Here is a 20436-nt window from a genome sequence, read left to right on the forward strand (position 1 = left end):
TAAGGAATAAAGTTAAACAATTTTGCTAATTTTACCATTTTTGTTCCACGCTAACAAAAGGAGATCAGGTGTAAACGTAAAGTGTAAGTATAATTGAAAAAAAGTGTAACTTTATATTTTTCAAAGAGGACTTAAGTGTAATTAATCTAAAAATAATATTATATTTTCTATTTCAATAAAAATAAACAAATCATACATAAAATCTTTTTATAAATATAATAAATAATGTCATCTTTATACACGCAATTTATTTTTTAAAAAAAAAATCTAACCCAATAGCAAATAGGGAAAAGAGGGCCGGGTGTGCTTGACAAATTAGATTTAGAGTAAATAATTAAAATGAAAGGAAATCTTGATATAAAGATGAGGAAATTCTTTTGACAATTAGACCAAATTCAACTCTGATCTTTTCAAAGTCAACTAAGAACTTATGGGATGGTTAAGAAAAAATCAACCATATTTATAGAGCGTGGTATATACATCATCACATGATTATGGTGTGAGAGAGTATTATATGAAATTACTACATTATTAGGTCTTAATGATGTAGTAATTTCAAACATATTGTTACTTTTGCTCCCTCCCGAGTAAATATGGATGGTTTATTAACTAAAATTCATGGAAGAAATCGAGGGAAATGTAATAAAATGCGGAGAACATATACCAACAACAAACTCAGTCTTACTTTGGCCCATAAGTGGATTGTAGGTATGTAGACGATTTTCTTGACAGATTCAAATGAACACACTACGACATACTGGAATAATGCATTTAAGCCGTGATTCTTGCCAAGATTCATTAGGATCGTTTGGACAACCCCAACCAACAACCCCTCCCATCCCCCAAGGTGGGGGTGGGGAGAGAAACAACAATAATAATATTTACACTCTCTTCTTTTGAGATTTTGGATAATTACATGTAAATCTCTTGTAATTTGAAAAATTACATATAACAATTTTGAAATTTGCTTATATCTAACAAATAAGTCCCTTCTTTAATCTCATAAATTTGTTTATATTAAAAAAAAATCAGAATATATATATATATATATATATTAATCCTGATTGATTCATTATTGACTTATTGCAGGTCAAATAAATTTTTTTATGACCAGATTACCCTCATATGTTTTCATGCATTAATGTATGCGAGAATGTATATCTTCACTGTTATAAGAGTAGTTTAGTCATAAAAAAATTTGTTTGACCTGCAATAAGTCAATAATCAGTTAATTGATGATAAATATCAATTTTCATTCAAGTTTTTCGTTAATATCAGTAAATTCAGTAAATTTTCATTAATAGAGAAACTTATTTGATAGACGGAAGCAAACTTCAGGTGGGCTGGACGTAATTTCTCAAATCATAGAGGTCTACGTCTAATTATACCAAACCTTAATGGAGGAGAATGTAATTATTCCTAATATCTATAACATAAGCTGGTGAAATCTTGACGTGCAAGAATTTGGCCAAGATTCAGTCATGATTCAGAAATGAAGTTCCTTATTATGTATGTAGTCGTTTTCTGGGCCTATATTCTTATGAGGGTATTAATACTTCTCCAGATTCATTGGAGTTTACCAATTTGGAGGAAGCATTTGAATCTGGACTTGGAATGGAAGCAGCCTTTGATCAGTCACTTCCGTTTCTGTTTTTCTACAATTACTTACTCAGCTAGGATTGCTTGAATTCCATGAAAAGAACATGTCATATGCAACAAAGACGCCTCCACCATTCACCACTTGCTATATTTAGCCCATAAGGAAATTTGTTGTCCTTAACATAATTAGCATTTAACACATGCGACAACATGGATGTTTTATTATGAATTGGTGTTGCATCTCGCGTTGTACCTTTATATACACGCCATCCAATATGTGATACAAATACTAACTTGTAATAAAAGATCTGAACTGCGATCATGATGTTTGTAGCACAGTGCTATCTGAGTCCATAAACAGTTGCCGCTGTCTAGACCAATGGGAAGGAGATGGTAGGCACACAAACTGCATAAACTTTCCATACTGGACTAACAAATGAATAGTACAAGATCTAGCTTTCCAATTATATACCAAGTGTAAATCCAATTCATATCAATATTTATACATTTGATCTAGTAATTCTTATCTAAAATGCCAAATATAATAGGATTAAAAAGCACATAATACTGCAGTTATCTTGAGAACCACAGCCTTGTGATGACGGTTGTAGGAACAAATTTTTTAGCTGAATGAACATCTTATGTCTCTTGCTCCTGGATGAGATCTCTTACTGAGATTCAGATGGTAGATGGGATCTGGCAGCAAAGTAAAATCTGCATATCCACTTCTATGTTTTTTCGTTTCATCCTGTTCCTTGGATGGAGAATCGAGCAGGATAAGCAAAACAAAGCTCAATCGCCCAGCAGAACACTCTACTAGAAGGTGGGCGTTACCCAAAGTGGAAAAGAATAATATTTTGGGATATCAGGGCCAAAGCAAAGGGGTTCAGAAATCCCATTTGTTATGCTATACACGCCCAGATCGACATGAACCTCCCCACATGGCCACCGTTGTTCCATTCTTTTTCCAATAAAATAAATGCTATTGCTTTTGCAGTTAAAACGATCGGGTGCGCGAATAGACATAGAGCAATTATCACCAACAAAAATAGCATGATCTCCCAAACTGCTCAACCTAAGCCACCGCTTCTTCCTAAAATCAAAAGTGTAGACATAGAATTCTATAGACTCGACGGAAGACCTCCTACGAATGCTAGTCCGGTTTTGGTAAACCATCCAGAGATCTCCAGATGATTCTACCAAGATTAGTTGCTCCCAGTGCCACAGAGGAAGTGATAAAGCAACATGTTCAGGAGCCTTTGGACCATTGATATCAGTAACAGCTAGGCTATCAATATCAATAACAACTAGAGATCCCAAGCCACAAAGAGCAAATATCTGATCTTTTACATGCGTAACATCAATGTACCCAGTACGGGATATATCTTTGACAGTTTTCCAAGAACTATAGCCAGGTCTACAAAAAGCCAACTGCTTCAAAGGTCCATAAATTATCATAACTAGCAAGTCCTCTTCATTTGCATGTGAAGTACATGGCTTCTTAAAGACAAAAGCTTTCTCTATGATCTCATACCAACCCAGAATTTCACCAAAGTGGATTCTTAATGAGGACTTAGGTGGAAGATTCACAGAAACATGAGTAAAGGGATTATGAAGGCGGATGTCAAGGTCATTTCCTATAGTCACAAGCCAACCTGAAGAAGATCCCCAGCACCGTCTACCATGAACCTCAGGTAGCTCTGAGTTATAAACTTTATTTCTATATAAGCTAATGAAACTTCTAAAGCTATCATTTTCAATGCCAGAGAGCATCAACCATGGAACTTGAGGACTTTGATGCCACTGCTTTGCCACATACACTGATCTCCAGGAGCGACAAACAGCAGAAAAAGCAAGGAAATCCTCGACGGCCATAAAATATGTCGCAACCTTGTGAATGATATCATATGGAAGTTCGGACCAATCAGCCATTATTCGACCTGCATCGAAATGTAATAGGATAATTTCAGATTATATAGTCAACTCATTAGCAATCTGTAATGAATGAGAAAACAGAAAGGCGTCATACTTAAGAAATGAAGAAACAGCTTTAGTTCTGCAGTATAAATCAGCAGTCAGCAGTCTCACGTAAACAAAGGGACTAATCTGCTGCACAAGTAAAGCACTAAATCATTTACACTCTTCCGCACACAACTCAAACACAAGAACATTTTTAGTCTCATAAAGATGAAAGACCTTCAAAAGAAGATGAAATTTTCAAATGCAACTGAATTCTGCCTCTGAAGCAAGAAGTCATTTGGTTTTTTCCCCACTCATTTAGTCAATGACCTGGGACTGTAACCACGGTACACAACCAATTCAGTCGAACATGGACAAAAGATTTCAAACTTCACACCTTCATATTGCTTAATGATTGCTATCGTGCGTTTTCCTGGATGTTTTACCTGTCAATCTTTCTAAAACACCCTTAACTGCTTCCAACACCGGACTTACACCCTCCTCAGAAATCAATATGCCTGTAGATTCAAAGGTTCCTTCCAACCTCCCAAGGTTTTTAATATCTCAGCTCATCCAACAAAATTTAAAAAAGGAAAAAAACAGCGCAAAAAAGAAAGGAATTGCTACCATGCTTAATTCAGTCCTCCAGCAACTTAATTGCAGTTTATCACCGTATTCTGGCGCCAAACGCAACCAAATAGATCAATATCAATTCAACTTAGCCCATTACAAATACCAAAGCATCAGCACGCCAAACACTAGGGCCCGAACCCCCAATCAACGCAGATTCGAAAAACACAATAAAATTAATTAATCAACCAAACAACTTACTTTGGAAGAGTTAATCATCATCCCTGAATATGAAATCTTAGTTTTCTCAATCTTCATATAGACAACTCAAAGCTCATCTCACCAAGCAAATTTCAGTTCATTTGCGTCTTAAAATCAAAGGTACAAAAACTAAAATACAATTATCTAAGAAAACCTGGAGCAAAAAATCTGATTTCACTCTCGAAACAGCATTTCCAGCAAAAAATTAAAAGGCTCTTTACGCGTTCAAATGTGCAGTAGAATGAGAGAAACTTACGAATGCAGTATGAAGTGTGAAGAGCAGAAGAGCAGAGCAGAGTGAAAAGGGTTATTTGCTTATTTTCAAGTATTTATTTATTAATTTATTTTACCCAAAATGTGGGCCTGTCCAATTTTGGGGCCCAATTTATGGCTTGCTAAATTATATTGGGCAACAACATCTGTCAGCCCACCCAGTTTTAAATAACAAGCACATTTATATTGATTTTATTACGGACAAGAATGATTTATTGTTGGGTAAATTATAACCAGCTGTCTTGAAATTTAATAAATACTCTTTATTATTTTAAAATAATAAATACTTTATAATATTTAATAAAATTATATAATTTTTGAATAGAATTTGAAATTATCAATTTTATCTTTTGTTGTATTTTATTTTAAAAAATTATAAGAAAATGGAGTGATGTGAAGGGAAAATTTTAAAAAATTATTTACTTAATTTATAAAAGTTTCTGAATAAATAGAATTATAAATCTTAATATGCGAGAGTATTTTAATTAGTTCGCCATAATAAATGAATGAAATCTAATAGAGACTAACAAATTGTGCTGATTGTTAGACGATAGTTAAAATAAGATCCGTCCTCAGAATAGTCACCTGATTCTTTTACGCGCAGTCCATTGAATCAGGGATCAATTGTTAGAGGTACTTCACTTTTCCGAGAACTTTTTACCCCTTAAATACTTGGGATTACCACTTATTTCATCTCGCCTTACTATTACTAATTGTAAGCCGCTCCTTACAAAGGTAGGTCTTCACTACTTTTGGTAAGTTTTTTAGAACTGCGGGTACCAAGGTAAGTTAGTTTTCACTACTCTTGGGTTCCTTCAAGATTCCTCGCCGTATGTTTATCTTTGACTCGCCATCCTTGGAAAGCTTTCTACAGCTGACAAACCTTGGCTATTCCACTTGAGAATCACTTGTGTCTTGTGTAACGAAGGGGCCACTGAAACACACAATCACCTCTTCTTTCATTGCCCCTACTCAAGAAACTGCTTGAGGGTGATCCGGCGCACCCTGCGTTTTGACTGGCCCCACCGTGACTGGATTACTGACGTTATGTGGGCAGTAAAAATGTGGCGAGGAAAGCATTGTATCTCGACTTCTTATTTTGCACTATTAGACTCTCTTATATACCACATATGGCGCGAGCCCAATCTTCGAAGAATACGTGGGGCACATTTCGTAGGAAAACTTGAAGATATCCAACAACGGATACTTAGTGTTGATTTACCTCCTTCTATTAATACTTGTGTATTTTTTCGTTCATGGCGGATCCCTTGGTCTGTCGAGGTGACTACCTAGCCTTTCATGTTGTATTGTACCGAAGTACTACCATTTATTTAATAAAATTTACATTTACTGAAAAAATAGAGTATTAATAATTTTTCAAACAACAAAAAGTATTTATAATTATGAAAAAAACTCTGAAAAGCTGGATGGAATTTGCCTTTTATTCTTTTGTTAAATTTATCAAATTTATTAATTATTGAAATACTAAAACAGTTGATCTGAAACGCGATCCTATGCTTGAATTTGAATTTACATTTTCAGCCATACGATTATTTCGATTAAGCTCATCTACGATTTCCTTCTTCAATTTTCGTGTGTAACTTGTTTGATATATGAGATGAACAGAGACAAGATTTCTAAAATGTTATCCCGCTCAACTGAGTGCGAGTAAAGAATAGAAGAGCGCAGGGTAATATATAATTCAAGGGATAAAGTGTCGTCCAACTGGGAAACAAACGACAGAGCCAGAATGAAACAACTTTCATCCTGCAACTATCTTACCTTCGTTTGTATTCTAGCAAATTCAAGTAGTGACCCCCCAAAACCCCATAGTTTCCTCATTCCAGCAACTCAGTCAACTCAGACTTTCTAAAAGCATTGGCTCGAGCGAGCTGACTGGCCAATGCTTTATTTGGGAAAATGTTATCAGCTTTCATCCTATCACTGAACCCATAAGCTGGAGCTTTGGCATTTATATAGGCATGGAGGAGGGATTGATATTGCTGGAGGCGTGCAGTATACCCTGCCTGTCTCATCATTAGGAATATCTTCTCCGCGCTGTGTATATCCCCTCTATCCGCGTATTTATCCATGATAGTGAGGTAAGAAGAGAATAACAGTCTACCTGTTTTCTGTTTAATAGCCTTATTGAGTATAGATACCGCTCTCTCCACTTCCCCAGCCCTGACATAAAGCTTCACAACAGCATTGCAAGCCAGTGGCCCAACTCTGAGGCCACTATCCGCCATTCTCTTCACGAGATCCTTTCCTTTCGCCAATATCTTGTTGTCTGTGTAGACCTTCATCAGAGCAGCAAAATGCCTTGAAGTGGGCTTCTTCACTTTTTCCAACAGTTTATCAAAGGCCGCCTCAGCATTCTCAATTCTCTCGAGCTGCCCCCAAGCTTCAATAGCTGCCATGCATTCTCTCACCTGTGGATTAGGTTCACAAACTTTCCAGATTCGTTCAACTTCATCCTCCCATCCAAGGGAAGCATAAATAGGGAGCAGCAAATAACGAACTCTACGTTTTTTCTTTATATCACCTCCTTCCATCTCCTTCAATATAGCCTCAGCTTTATCTTTTAAGCCACCAATAGCATAGTACCGTGCCAGCGATGTCTGAATTTTACTATTAGGTTCCAGCCCTTCAGCCTTCAGTGTCTCAACAATTTGTTCCATCCCGATTATGTCATTAGATTGCCCTTTCACATCAATCAGAATCTGGTAAGTGAAAATTGTTGGTTTGATATTCTCCTTCTCCATTAATAGAAGAACATCAGCAATTTTCTTCTTGTCAACCCTCTTGTACAGAATTAGCATCTGATTGTAAGTAAAGCATGACATAGGGAATTCCAATTCTTTAATCTTGTTGAACAACTCCTCAGATTTCTTCACATTTGTACAAGAAACATAATTCGCCAGCAGGGTGCGGTAAACTATTTCGCCTCTAAAGGATTTAGGAATCTGCTTAAGGTATTCTTCGGCCTTAGAGATACCACGTACTTTAGCAATTAAATCCAGACGAGAAGCATAATTCTTCTCATTAAATTCAAGATGTCTTGTTGACTCCACCCATTCTGACAGCTGCGAGATGTGAAGCTAAGATGTCAGTGCAAACGCTAAATCATCTACAATCACTGTTATCAGATGGACTGCAAAAAGTTAGGAAATTAACACATCATGCAAAAAGAAATGAGAAGCATGCTTTGTCGACCCATTGCCTCGTATTCCCAGTGGTGAATGGAGCATTAAAAAATTTCTCTTCTCTTTTGATGCATTAACGGTTCTGGAAGAGATCTAAGAAACAGCTTGATATAATTCCTAAACTGCTGCACAGCTTTTAGACCTAACAAACTTCAAAAATGATGGAGGAAGATTTGATATGGGCCTCATATTTTAGCTGAAAGAATGATTGTACAATTAGATTAGTTAAAAATGTATCACAACAGGAATGATGACAGAGAAAAAGATTATTGATATGGGTTTTATTGGTAACTCAAGATCTCGTAAAGTGAAAGAGTTCCGTGCTGAACTTACTGCTCATCCAATTTAGTAAAACCTCAATAGTGGCTTCACAGCAAAAATGGCATCAGACTTCATTAATTAAAAGATAGATAGTATACCTAGCACGCACTGATAAGTAACAAAACCCCTGTATTAACTACCCACTGAAAGCTCCTGCCTCATTCTGATACATAATCAACACCCAGAAAAACAATCCAACCAAATGAAGGTTGCTATTACTGGATCTTTAAGTACGGAAATAAACAACAAAGACAAGACCAGAGCTATAAACACTACAACTTCATATGATAACGGATTAAACTAATCACCTGTAAGGCCTTGGTGAAGAATCGCCGTATCCGAAGCTGAAACATGGTTAATGATACTTCGATTTGGGTCACTTCATTTCCTTCTTCAACCCATTTATCCAAAACCGTGCTAACTGACGAGGCAGGAGCATCTAGGATAGCCTTAGTCATTGCAGAAATTTTGGGTGATTTTTTCTCTTCAACATCGGTTTCAGTACCCAATACCTCCAATTCATTCTGTGTGTCTTCAGCAACATCCTCCTCTTCAGAAAGCTCTGACCTAGAGATCAGATCATCATCTCTCTCACTTTCATCTCCAGAAGTTGATTCTTGAGCCACGTAGCTAGGCTTTTCAAGATCAGAAAAACCATCCTCCAAGTCATCATCTTCCTGCTCACTGTTTCTAGCACCAGCCTTCGATGAAAAATTGCGAATTTCACTCTGTGACTTCGAACAGCTTGATTGTGTATTGTAAAATCTTTTAGAAGATAGCAACCCATCACATAGTTTTCCTTGAGGTTTAGTTATTCCAGCATTATAATTTTCCAAACACCATCTTGCTATTTCCGATTTCCCACAGCAAACTCGAGCAGTCCCTGAACTTAATCCTCGATTCCTGGAACACAAACAACGCACATGTTATACTTTCTGATGGTGGAAAGAGGACAAATAAAAATGCATGCACCATTTCCAACTGAGGCTACACCGGTATACGCGGTATACTCATGATACACGCAGGCATCCACCCAGAACGCAATTTGCACACAAGATGGCAGACATGCACAAATTTCCAACTTGTAAACGTTGATATAACATCATAAGCAATGAATTGAGAAGCCCAGAAAATATAAACCCCCAAAAGTACAAAATTCTTGATCTCTCGTACCGTTCCTTGGCACCAGCAAAATCCAAGCAAAAGCTATCAATAAACGAACAATCAAACACGAATTCAAACACATGAATCTGCATTTAGACAAGCACCCATTCAGAAATAGAGATAAATTTGGAAGAATGAATCACCTGAGATGTATGGAGGCTCTGCGAACTGCCCACATACTAGTTCTCCAAATTTCTGATTTTGATTGCAGGAATTAGAACTGGAAAAAGAAATGTGAAGAGAGAGTGAGTGATAATACTATTCTTAAACCCTAAAAGCCCTTCTGGGGGAGTGGTTAAAGATATTCTTCTGAAACTGGTGGGAACGTAATTCACATAACACTCACTTTATTTTCAGAAAACATCACTCGGGTCATCTGAAATTTTATTTTATTTTGGCAAGTATGGCCTATTTTCTTTTAGTCTTCATATGATTGTTTGTTTATCGTATGATCCCATCTCACAGAGATGCTTTAATTTTAATTAATTGAATCGTACCCAATTAAATTTTGGTATGTGGAAATGAGATATTGAATATCGAATTGAAATGATCAATATCAATTCGATATATATATATGTTTACAAATACAATTTCAATGAATGTACTTATAATTTTATAAAATAAGAGGATATTTGTGTAATTACACGCCACTTATATTCTTCAAAATTTACACATGGAGGCCAAGTACTTGGCTCGATAGAACTTTGCTACAGATTTGTTTAATGTTTGGAATAATTACACTGTCTTCCTAAGGTTGGGTGTAATACACATAGATCCTATATGGTTTGAGAATTTATATCTAACTCCCATAATGTTTGATTCGTTTAACAAATAAGTTTCTCAATTAGTCAAAATTTATCAAATTTATTGATATTAAAAAAAACTAAATGAAAATTGATATTTACCCTCCATTGACTTATTGCGGGTCAAAAAAAAAATTTCGATTAAAGTACCCTTATAACGGTGAAGATATACTTCATCACATGCATTATGTGAAGACGTATGAAAGGACTTTGGTTATAAAAAGATTTGTCTGACTTGCAATAAATCAATAATAAGTCAATTGGAAATGAATATAAATTCTTTTTGTTAAAATTAACAAATTTGGTGATTTTAACTAACGAAGCGACTTATTTGCTAGACGAAAGTAAATTTCAAAAATACTAAATATAATTTTTTAAACTATAAGAGATTTCGATGTAATTACACCAAATTTTAAGTGAAAAAAATAGTAATTATCCCATAATATTTTTACCAAATTGTACGTAATCGTTCAACCGGGCTGAATTGAGCGTGATATCCGACCGTATCGGACTTTATAAACAAGGTCGATGTTTATTATGTGATATAAAATACAAAATCAATATAAAAAAAATAAAAATTGGAAATAACGTATGGATATGGGCCTGAAGCCCACCGGCCCAAGCCTAAGAATTTTATCCATAACAGAAATATCTTGCCTTTTTTTTTTTCCGTATATCTGAACTTGTCTTATTCTTTTTAGCTTCTTTTCAAAGCACTCAGCACAAACAAATTTGCGAACCCTAATCCCGTAGTACCAGCTCTACAGTTCTTCACTCTTCGAATTGAGGACTTAAATTGAAGGAAAAAGATTAAGAGGAAACAGAGGTTCTTCCTGAATTTATGCATATTTTTCGCCTTTTCTGTATTTTTCGTGCGTAGATACGTATACATGGGTTTGCGATTGTATTTATGTGTTTATGATTTGTGCTGTTGTTATTATCGATTATATGTGTGTCCGGTGGGTTATATTATTTATATTTTGACTTTTATTTGATGGCGTTGTAGTTATTTATTTATGTGACTATATTTTTATCTCCTTGTGGTTTTGAAAAGGTAGTATGGATTCAAATGCGCGAGAAGGTTTGGACTCGAAGGCGGAATTTCGGAAGCCTTCGAATGATGCGGCTAACCGGAAGTACAGGCGTAGATCTCCTGTTGGAGGATCTTCTTCATCTGATGGTCAGTTCTTGATATAATTGAGATTCGTTATTGATAACATTTTTTTATAAGAAATACTAATCATACTTCCATTTCCGGTGTAATGTCTTTGCTCTGTTACGAGTCAATTGTGGATTTTTCCATATTAGTTGTTGTACTTAATAGCCCATATCCCTCCGATTTATTTTATTTTTTTCGTGTGTGTGTGTGTGATACTTCATATGTGGTTCCTGTAGACTTGTCTACTAGATATTGCTTGAATTTGTGCTCAAGGTGGTGTCCTCCTCAATTTTACATGTATTTTTAATGTTAACGTCTTTTTATCATTCAAATTGAAAGTGATGTAGGACAAGCATGCTATTTCTTACCTAGTTAGTCCGATACAACCAAGTTCATAAATTGTAAATGATGTATGTTGACAGTTGATCAAGACAAGATTTACTGTTATGGCATGAATAGTTTTTTTTTTGTGCCATTCAATTATCAACTGTTAATTAGATTATACCTAGAATTTTAGTTTTACACAAACTATATTTCTTAGCTAGTGATAGGCCTGTACAAATGGGCAAGAAATTATCATAACTGTCTTTTTGAAGACAACTGAACGTGAAAAGATGAATTCTTTTTGGACTGTTGATAACTTGTTATGTTTCTTTTCTATATGTTGATTGTAATTAACTATTCTTTTACTCCTATAGCTTCTTTTACATGTATTCAGGGAGTCCACGCCGCGAGCGCAGCTCAAGTCCAGTCCCATCAAAGAAAGATATTTCTAAACTTGCTGATGATACGCGAAAAAAGGATGATAGTAGGAGCCAGTCGGGCCGCAGTGGTGAATCATATAAACATTCTGATCGGCAGTCATCTAGGAGCTACCATAGGCATGATGACCGTAGCAGACGTGATAGGCATGTGGATGACTATGACAGGGGTTATTCTAAGCCATCCTATCGTTCTGGCCGGGACTCACGTGACTACAATAATTTGGATCATTCTAAGGGGGATAAAGAGCACCGATCTAGAGATTATGTGAATGATGTGGATACATACTCTCATTCAAAATTGGATGGTTCAGGGCATAGAAATAGGGATAAGGATTCGTATGATAGAGCAGGATCTGGTAGGAGGCATGCTAACATGGAGGAAAGGGACAGGGATAGAGACAGAGAGAGGCACAGAGAGGATAAAGGTGACCGATATGGAAAGACAGATTATAGAAAGGGTTCTGTGGATCATAAAACTGATCGTTCACCAGCTTATGAAGAGTCACGGGGCCAACAAAATGATTCATCATCTCGAAGGGATAGTTCTGGGCATCGATTGAGAGAAGCTTCTCAGAGAGATGCCAAGGAACTAGATGCTGAGAGATCTGCAACTGATGAAAAGAGAAGACATGAGAATCGTGGTGTATATAAGGATCAACATAATTCAGAACCAAAAGAGCATTCTGATGACGTATCCACCAAAGGTCAAGATTCTGTTGCTAAGAAGCCAAAGATTTCCAGCCTGGAAAGCACAGGTCCTGGTACAGAAGGTATGTTTCATTACCTCCTTCAGGCTCTTGCTACTTGCTAGATTATTCATTTTCCAGGTTTGATATCGTATGGGACTTCTTAAACAGGCAACTCTGATCAGGCTTTCGTGAAAGATTCTGATATCGATGCTGCAAAAATTGCTGCTATGAAAGCTGCTGAATTAGGTGGGCCAATATATTTCTCAGTGGAGTGTGATGATATCTGTTTCCAGTTGAAAACCATCTAATCATCAGATAGACCAACCTTACTTTGGACATGCAAAGAATTCGTGTTGGTCGCAATATGCTCTTTTTATGATGTGCTAGCTTTAATATCTTTCACTTCATTATTGGGAATCGAGTACAATATTACATGACAAATTATGCCCTACTCTTTGCTGAAGTGCAGCATTTTGTTTTTCTGTCACATGCAGTTTTCAGTTTGCATTGTCTGTATGTCTGTTCTTCTCAATTTGCCCTTTTTTACCTTAAGTATGGGTTTTGTTAGTTTGATGTTGAAAGACACTGTTCAAATCACGCCTAACAAGATTTGTTATGCAGTATGCCATGACTCGTTTTTTCTATGAACTGATAGAATTCTTTGGCTTTGGTTCTATCTTTGGATGAAAATACAGTTAATAGGAATTTAGTTGGAACTGGGTATATGTCGACTGATCAAAAGAAGAAGCTTTTGTGGGGCAACAAGAAGAATACCGCTGTCGAAGAGGTATTTAAAATCATTGCTCGTTTTACCTTTGCAGTCTGGAGTGTTTTTCTGTTGACCCATTGTTCTGAACTAATTTTTTGAACTATCAATGATCCCATGTCTATGTAGTCGGTGTAGTCAATGGTGCGCCATGGCGTGAGGCACGTGCCTGGGCGCCATTCAGGTGTTGCCTCGCGCACCTTTGTGAAAAAGGGCCTGGGCGGCCTGGGCCCATCAAATAAAAAAAAACCCTAATAATTAAGGGAATTCCAGCAGAAATAAATAATTTGCTCTGCATGCATGAGTAACCAGCAGAAATAAATAATCTGCATCCTTCGGTTCTTCCTCTGCGGCTGCCTCTTCTTCTTCGGTTTATCTTTCTTCTTTTTTGATAAACTATTTAGGATTCATTTGAATCTTTAGACTTTTGCTATCCTTCAATGGTTCAACATTGGTCGTTCTAATTATATGAAATTTTGTTATGTTGAATTTGTTGTTTTATATGTTCTATTTAACTTCTTATACATTAATTTAGTCCAAATAATACTAATTATATAAATATATAGATGATTTCTTATATTTGCGCCATCCTTTGAAAATGCACGCGCCGCGCCGTGTGCCATGCCTCTAGGAGCCCTTGGCGCCATTATGTGCTGTCCGCCATTGACTACTATGTATGTCATTTGGTGCTAGTGGAATATAGTCAAATTAATTGAATATGAAAGAAAGTACTTCTAATTTTGGATTCACAATGTATTATTTGTTTACATGTAGGACCAAGCTCATATTGACAACACCATTAGCTGTTTCTTTCTAGATTATCAGTTTACTGTGAGATGTGTTTTACCATCTGCTGTCTTTTTTCTGTATGTTTAACATGATGCTCCATATAGTCTGCTCATCGTTGGGATACAACAATGTTTGGTGACCGTGAACGACAAGAAAAATTCAACAAACTCATGGTAATTTCCTTCCCTATTGTCGCTTTCCTGTCGAATCGTATGGTGCACGAAACATGTAGATAATCACAGTTTTCAGTTCTTTCATTGGAATTTCATCCCACATACTAACACTCTTTTAGAGTCTGAGGTTGCATTGGTACCTATGGCCAATTGTAGGGCGTGAAGGGCGATGCAAAGATGGAGCAGAAGCCAGACAATCCCGATGTGGAGAAGCAGCGGGAGCAGCTTCAGATGGAGCTGGAGAAGCAATACACAGCTGGATTGCGTCGGAGAGATGGTCGAACTGTTGGGCTCGGTCTTTAAGATTTTCCTTTAGCTACCCTCGTGCTTGTATCAGGGGATCTTCTGGGATCATGTTGTACTGCATGAAAAAACTATTTTGTAAGATGTTAAACGATCATCATGTCCGGATCTCCCAGTCTTTGGTCATGATCTGTAAGGTTACTAGATATTCAATGTTTTCCAAATTATTCACACTTAATGTGTTTCGAGGACTTGGCTTGTCTTCCAGGAGTCTATGTGCCTACTTTTGTCAATCTTTTGTTAAATGTTGTTTCTTTTTGCCTTTTGGATGGATTGGTTATTTTGTGTCCTTAGGTCCAAGTTTTTTTCACACTGGAATTGCTCATTGTTCTGCGACACATCTCGTAGAATAGGGTTCATCTGTTAACGAATCAGGTATGTCTACATGATATCACATGGATATCATGACAAGAGCTGCCAATGGTTCTGATGTGCCCTCTTGTATTCGTGACCATCAGAATCAGAATACTTGAGAAGAATCAGTTTTCAGGTACCGAGAACCAAAACCTATGTACGCTGAGAACTTTCTAATCTCACTTATACAATATTCTGAATATCTAGCCCTGACTTATGCGCATGAGATTATATACTGTTAACATTTTAATGGTCGTTTTCTAGTCAGTCCACAAATAGAATCAAACCATGCACACGCTTCTTGATGCTAAGATGTAGATGGCGAAAGGGTCTATGCACGGGTGAGCCATGAGTGCAGAGACTAGAAACACCTAAATGACATTAACCTACACATTATTATTGGAGATCACCTCTTTGGTGTTTAATTTTTTTATGAACTATTATTTTTTATTTTTTAAAAAAATTCAGCAGTTCTTTTTTCTCCTTTTTTCAAGTTCTAATTATCTTTCTTCCTCAATTTCTATGTTTCTTTTTCTTTTCCCGCTTTCTCTATATAATTACTTAAAACCTCTATATTTTTAATACTTTTTTATTTATATGATTAAAACATATATTTTTAAAAAGTACGAATTATATTATTTATATTTTAAATTAATTGCACACATGTTCATGTGCCGCAAACTAGTTATATAGGAGAAGAGTATACCTAACAACTAAAATTGAGGGTTTGTATTGTATGGTATGAGAGGGGATTAGGCAAGGACATATCTACACACTTTCCACGTAGAATTTTCGAGAGGATGAGTGGAAGAACCAAGAACGATCGTGTTCATGTCTCATGCGTGGTAGTTAAACTAATGGTTTTAGTGACACTGACAGGCCGCAAATTGAGAATATTCACTCACACGTTTCTTGGCAAGAATGGTTAAATTGCAGTTGATTCTTGATTGATTAGATGGATAATTTTGTGCTACTTCTTCTTTATTCATTGTTATCCCACAAATAACAATCGATTTTTCTAAATTTCTCATAATTACAAATGTTGTTTCGTTGTTTAAAAAATTACAAATATTTTTAAAATTGACGGCCCTCTAATAAAGACAATTTATTGTAGGGTGCGTATTTGTTGGAGGACTATTAATTTCAAAAAAAATATTTATAATTAAATTTTTTTTAAGGGAGATCTTTGCAATTTATTTACATTTATTTTCTTTTTTTTTTCTTTTTTGCTATAACAAAGTTAATCATTAGCAGGAGAAACATGAAAAAAATGGTAGCTTAGGAGGAGAGAGATGAGTTTCTCACTGCTTCAAGTTCCTCCTATAACCATTTTGCTCTATTATTGTAATATCAAGTTTCACATTTTCCTTCCTAATTGCAATCCTACACAAGTCAAAGCCATTTCCTCCATGCCACCAAAATTAATTATGCTCACATATCCACAACAATACTAGTAGCTAATAAAGCCCTATAAGACTTCGTGTAATAATAATTGTTATTAAATAGTTAAACGTATTTGATATTGATAATTAATATATATTAATTTTTGATAATTAAAATCTTTCAAAGATTTACTTGTACAAAATAAATAAATGATGATGATTTTCATTTAATTTTCCACATTCCTATGGGGCCTATTTTCCTTTTCTTTTTGAGGGGGTGTATAAACATTTATTTTGATTAGAGTAATTTAATTCTAATAAATTATATTTTCGATCAGTTTGTTCTTGCTGTGAACAATTCAAGAATTAGATAAAATTAATGCAAAATTAGGTATCATGGGTTGGCCTACATTTCCTTCTGCTGTAAGCAGCCCAAAAATGTAATCAAATCCTACCAGAAATGAAGAATAAATTCATTCATTTTTTTTTTGTTTTGGGGGTGGGGGTGTGGGGGTTTGAAAATTGGGCAAAATCAGATGGTTTTGCAGTGAACATGTGGTCATTAATAGGTGAGCTGCGACACCCACCAAGCTCTGTAACATAAAGGGTTTTAGGCTCTTTTTATCCCAACCAAGACTTTGAACACGTTTGAGTCTTGACAGTCATACTGATGAAATAGAGAGAGCCCACTTTCCATATAGCCCTTCTTTTCTTCATCAACTAATCTTTTTCCAAAACTCTTGTAGCCCTGTTTTTATGTTGTCTTATTTTTGGAAAATGATGTCTTGATTATTACATAGATAGTTTTTTGTTTCTGTTCCTAGTTTGTCTTTGATGTTCACAAAGATAGCCCACATTGTTTTTACCAAAGTGGATTTGTCCTACATATGGTAACTCTCTGAAGGAAACGGCTCTTTCTAGATTTTTATTCCTCTTTTTTAGTGTAAATTCAACTGTTCTTGAAGCATTATCTTCCCTTTTTACCATTGTTCAATGCAGCAAAAAGAAGATGGTTTTCTCCCACTATGGTGGCATTCAATGCATGTAGAGGCCACACCATTTAAGGAGAAAGCTTTAGGAACATTGGTTTTCTTGTTGTGGGCGTTGTAACTCCCAACAATCGAACATTGTCGGTTGCGTTGTCTACCAAGTGTCCCTTTCTTTCAAAAAGATTAACTTGTGCGGATCAAAATACAAAGAAACTTGACTTTCAGGTGATTAGAACATCTTTGTTGCATCCCCAGTTTATATATATATACAGTAGAAAGTTACTCTTTTGTTTCTTGCTTTTCCATGCATAAATACAGCTGAAAACCAGCATTTCTTGCTTCTGCAGCTGTTTCTCCTTCTAATCTCTGACATCTCTCTTGGCTCAGAACTTTCATCAACAATCAGTTCTCACAAGCAGCAGTTCTTTATCGCAATGCTGTTTTTCTTGGTTTCTTGCCTGTCTTTTCTGCTGCTTTCTCAGTCATTTATCAAGCCACACCCCACATCAGAGATTGAGTTCAGAATATGGGCATTTCCCCGGATTTCCTTTGAATTATTTCACAGATTCTCTGTGTTGATGGGTAGAAAAAGAAAAATATTCATCAGTGTTTCTCAAGTCCCAAAAGCTTTCCCATCGATCAAGAGATTCTTGAGTGCAAGATTTGAGAATTTGAATCAGGTTGAGGAGGAGAAAGATGGGATTTCTTTACTGGATCTGCCTGATTTAGTCTTGGACTGCATTCTTGAGAAGCTTTCACCTGCAGACTTGTGTAGCATGGCAGGGGTTTGCAGTTATTTGAGAGAGACGTGCGCTAGTGACCATCTATGGGAGAAACGCCTTAAGCAGAAATGGGGTGGAGTTATTGGTGAAGCAGCCTACAAAGAATGGCAATGCCGACAAATTGCCTCAAAAATGGATCCCAAGTTCCTCCACTCCACAGCAAAAAGAAGCAAATTCCGTCTGTTCTCCGGCCCGTTGGAGTTTTTAAAGCATAAATCAGAGTTGAAGGAGAGCAGTAAAAGCAGTTCAAGATGTCCATTACCACCAAATTCAGTCATGTCCTGCTACCTGGCTCTTGAATCTGGCAAATTTTGGTTCCCAGCTCAAGTTTTCAACCGGGGGGTAATTTTCTTGGATGATAATACAATGAAACATTCTTGATTTCTGCAGAAAAGCAATTGTTGTTCATGATAGTTAGTTCTTGTTCTTGATTAATGTGCAGAATGGGAATGTGGGATTTATGCTTTCATGTTATGATGCTCAACTAAGCTATGATTCAATTGCAGACAATTTTGTTGCAAGGTATGGCTGAATATTGCCCTTTTCATGCCTGTTAAGTCCACTTTTATCCCTTTGGATTCTTGAAATTGATGTTTTTGCAGGTATCCAGCGCAGGGGAGGAGTATGATAGAGGAAGGGATAGAGTGGGATAGAATAAGGGCACCATCTGTTGATACTCCTGCAAATGTTCTCCATATCTCTGACTGTTTACATGAACTCAAACCTGATGATCACATTGAAATTCAGTGGACAAAAAACAAAGAGTTCCCATATGGTATGTTTACTTGTTCTTCTTCGATATGGGCCACTATTTGATGAATAATCTTGAAATTTTTTGCACCACAAGTATACAAATATGTGGCTGTTCTTGTGTTGTGTGTGGTGAGAGAGAGAGATCAAGAAATATATAACAAAAATTACATTTTAATTCAAACGAAAATAAGGGTACTCGAACTCCTATACTGTGAAAGATAATTCACGGGTTTGAGTTTAGGACAAAGTTGGAAAATCAGCTTCGATCCTCTTTTTAAAAAAGAAAAAACCTCAAAAGGGTAGCTCCACCTATTCTTGATTCCACTATTTTATATTATGAAATAACTATTTGAGAATTAAATCAAAATCTTTACTCATAGAACTCCCCTAACAGAAAGCAATAAAAAGAGGCCTCTTGATGAAGAGGCAGCAGAGATCTCAATTAAAAGGATTTGGAATGAGACATCTCACCTGCACTCATTAATGGAGCATTTGCATTTTTCTCTTAACATCACAGGTTGGTGGTATGGGGTTGTTGGCCATCTGGACTCCTGCAATGCCAATGAATTCAATTGCTATTGTCACATCAGTGGTAGGCTTATTTCTCCTCATCCAACTCCTTTTCATGTGTTTTTCTTTTTTTTTTTTTGAATATTGATGAATTTCAACTTTTTTAATACGATGTCGTTTATAATTTTTTTTCTCAAATTCTTTCCCTCAGATACAAATTTATTCATATGTAGTCTGACGAGTATATCAACGAAAACTTTTCAACTTTGAGAAATTTGCTCCAGCTCCACTCAGGACACGTTTCACGTTCCTTTATAAGTACAAAAATATACATAACAATGTTAAATAAAGGATTAGAATTGTAAACGAAGAGGGTCAGGTATAAACGGAGATTTTTCGGAAGGAGTGTAAGTGTAATTTTTAAAACTTCTTAGGACGAAAGTCTAATTTCTCATTTTTAAAGGGGGCTAAGTGTAATTAACCATTTAAAGTATTTCAAATGTTTCAACTCTAGTTTTTAGTTATGTTTTTTAATATTGATGGGTTTTTTGAAAATTTTCTGATACGATGTCATTCGTAATCATTTTTCTCAAATCCTTCCCATCAAATCTAAATCCATTAATTCAAATGTAGTGTTATGAGTAAGTATATTACAGAAAACTTGTCAGATTTTGAGAAATTTGCTCCAACTCCAATCGAGACACGTTTCACGTTCCTTTGGAACGAATTTGTAGTATAAAACATGAGTATCCATTCGTTGTTAAGTTGGCATTGATTGCTTCCCATGACGACGATTTTGATGTCTACAGATACGGTGATTCTGGAGTTCAAGCAGTACAGCCGGGAATCGCGGTGGAGGAAAGCCAT

The 20436-nt window shown here is 36.0% G+C and overlaps 4 protein-coding genes across 8 annotated transcripts in view; 2 read left to right on the plus strand and 2 right to left on the minus strand.

The window, feature by feature from the left end:
* LOC105159916 (F-box protein At2g26160-like) lies at positions 2041 to 4686 on the minus strand. Its single transcript, XM_011077138.2, has 2 exons — positions 4646 to 4686; positions 2041 to 3539 (listed from the first exon to the last, which is right to left on the minus strand). The coding sequence occupies exon 2, from the start codon at positions 3529 to 3531 to the stop codon at positions 2416 to 2418; it is 1116 nt and encodes a 371-aa protein (XP_011075440.1). The 5' UTR covers positions 3532 to 3539; positions 4646 to 4686; the 3' UTR covers positions 2041 to 2415.
* Positions 6326 to 9713, minus strand: LOC105159917 (pentatricopeptide repeat-containing protein At1g80270, mitochondrial). Of its 2 annotated transcripts, XM_020693582.1 has the most exons (4): positions 9497 to 9713; positions 9363 to 9395; positions 8498 to 9092; positions 6326 to 7748 (listed from the first exon to the last, which is right to left on the minus strand). In XM_020693582.1, exons 1-4 carry the CDS (start codon positions 9529 to 9531, stop codon positions 6501 to 6503), a joined length of 1911 nt encoding a protein of 636 aa, XP_020549241.1. In that variant the 5' UTR covers positions 9532 to 9713; the 3' UTR covers positions 6326 to 6500. The 2 variants fall into 2 exon arrangements, with proteins under 2 accessions (XP_020549241.1, XP_011075441.1); XM_011077139.2 differs by lacking the exon at positions 9363 to 9395 and having other exon boundaries at positions 9497 to 9711.
* Positions 10840 to 15167, plus strand: LOC105159918 (arginine/serine-rich coiled-coil protein 2). 4 transcript variants are annotated; one of them, XM_020693368.1, is made up of 7 exons: positions 10840 to 10982; positions 11211 to 11336; positions 12034 to 12849; positions 12937 to 13014; positions 13464 to 13555; positions 14428 to 14496; positions 14616 to 15167. In XM_020693368.1, the coding sequence occupies exons 2-7, from the start codon at positions 11216 to 11218 to the stop codon at positions 15150 to 15152; spliced, it is 1713 nt and encodes a 570-aa protein (XP_020549027.1). In that variant the 5' UTR covers positions 10840 to 10982; positions 11211 to 11215; the 3' UTR covers positions 15153 to 15167. The 4 variants fall into 4 exon arrangements, with proteins under 4 accessions (XP_020549027.1, XP_020549028.1, XP_011075442.1 ...); XM_020693369.1 differs by having other exon boundaries at positions 11215 to 11336; XM_011077140.2 differs by having other exon boundaries at positions 14653 to 14857.
* Positions 17760 to 20436, plus strand: part of LOC105160058 (F-box protein At2g32560) — a 3054-nt gene continuing 377 nt past the window's right edge. Inside the window, 6 exon segments of the mRNA XM_020693156.1 lie at positions 17760 to 18648; positions 18749 to 18828; positions 18909 to 19081; positions 19577 to 19651; positions 20379 to 20429; positions 20432 to 20436. The exon segment at positions 20432 to 20436 is cut by the window's right edge and continues 377 nt beyond it. Coding sequence (XP_020548815.1) covers positions 17959 to 18648; positions 18749 to 18828; positions 18909 to 19081; positions 19577 to 19651; positions 20379 to 20429; positions 20432 to 20436 — 1074 coding nt within the window. The 5' untranslated portion in view covers positions 17760 to 17958.

This window comes from Sesamum indicum, linkage group LG4, assembly GCF_000512975.1.
Source record: "Sesamum indicum cultivar Zhongzhi No. 13 linkage group LG4, S_indicum_v1.0, whole genome shotgun sequence".
Lineage (NCBI taxonomy): Eukaryota > Viridiplantae > Streptophyta > Magnoliopsida > Lamiales > Pedaliaceae > Sesamum > Sesamum indicum.

Bases quoted from the DNA above. Each gene is read 5' to 3' on its own strand.
- LOC105159916 (XM_011077138.2), bottom strand. From the start codon at position 3,531: ATGGCTGATTGGTCCGAACTTCCATATGATATCATTCACAAGGTTGCG.
- LOC105159917 (XM_020693582.1), bottom strand. From the start codon at position 9,531: ATGTGGGCAGTTCGCAGAGCCTCCATACATCTCAG. The intron at 9,396-9,496 runs GTGATTCATTCT...GTTTATTGATAG, and splicing joins AGAGCCTCCATACATCTCAG to CTTTTGCTTGGATTTTGCTG. The intron at 7,749-8,497 runs GTGATTAGTTTA...CACATCTCGCAG, and splicing joins TCTTCACCAAGGCCTTACAG to CTGTCAGAATGGGTGGAGTC.
- LOC105159918 (XM_020693368.1), top strand. From the start codon at position 11,216: ATGGATTCAAATGCGCGAGAAGGTTTGGACTCGAAGGCGGAATTTCGG. The intron at 11,337-12,033 runs GTCAGTTCTTGA...ACATGTATTCAG, and splicing joins AGGATCTTCTTCATCTGATG to GGAGTCCACGCCGCGAGCGC. The intron at 14,497-14,615 runs GTAATTTCCTTC...ACACTCTTTTAG, and splicing joins AAAAATTCAACAAACTCATG to AGTCTGAGGTTGCATTGGTA.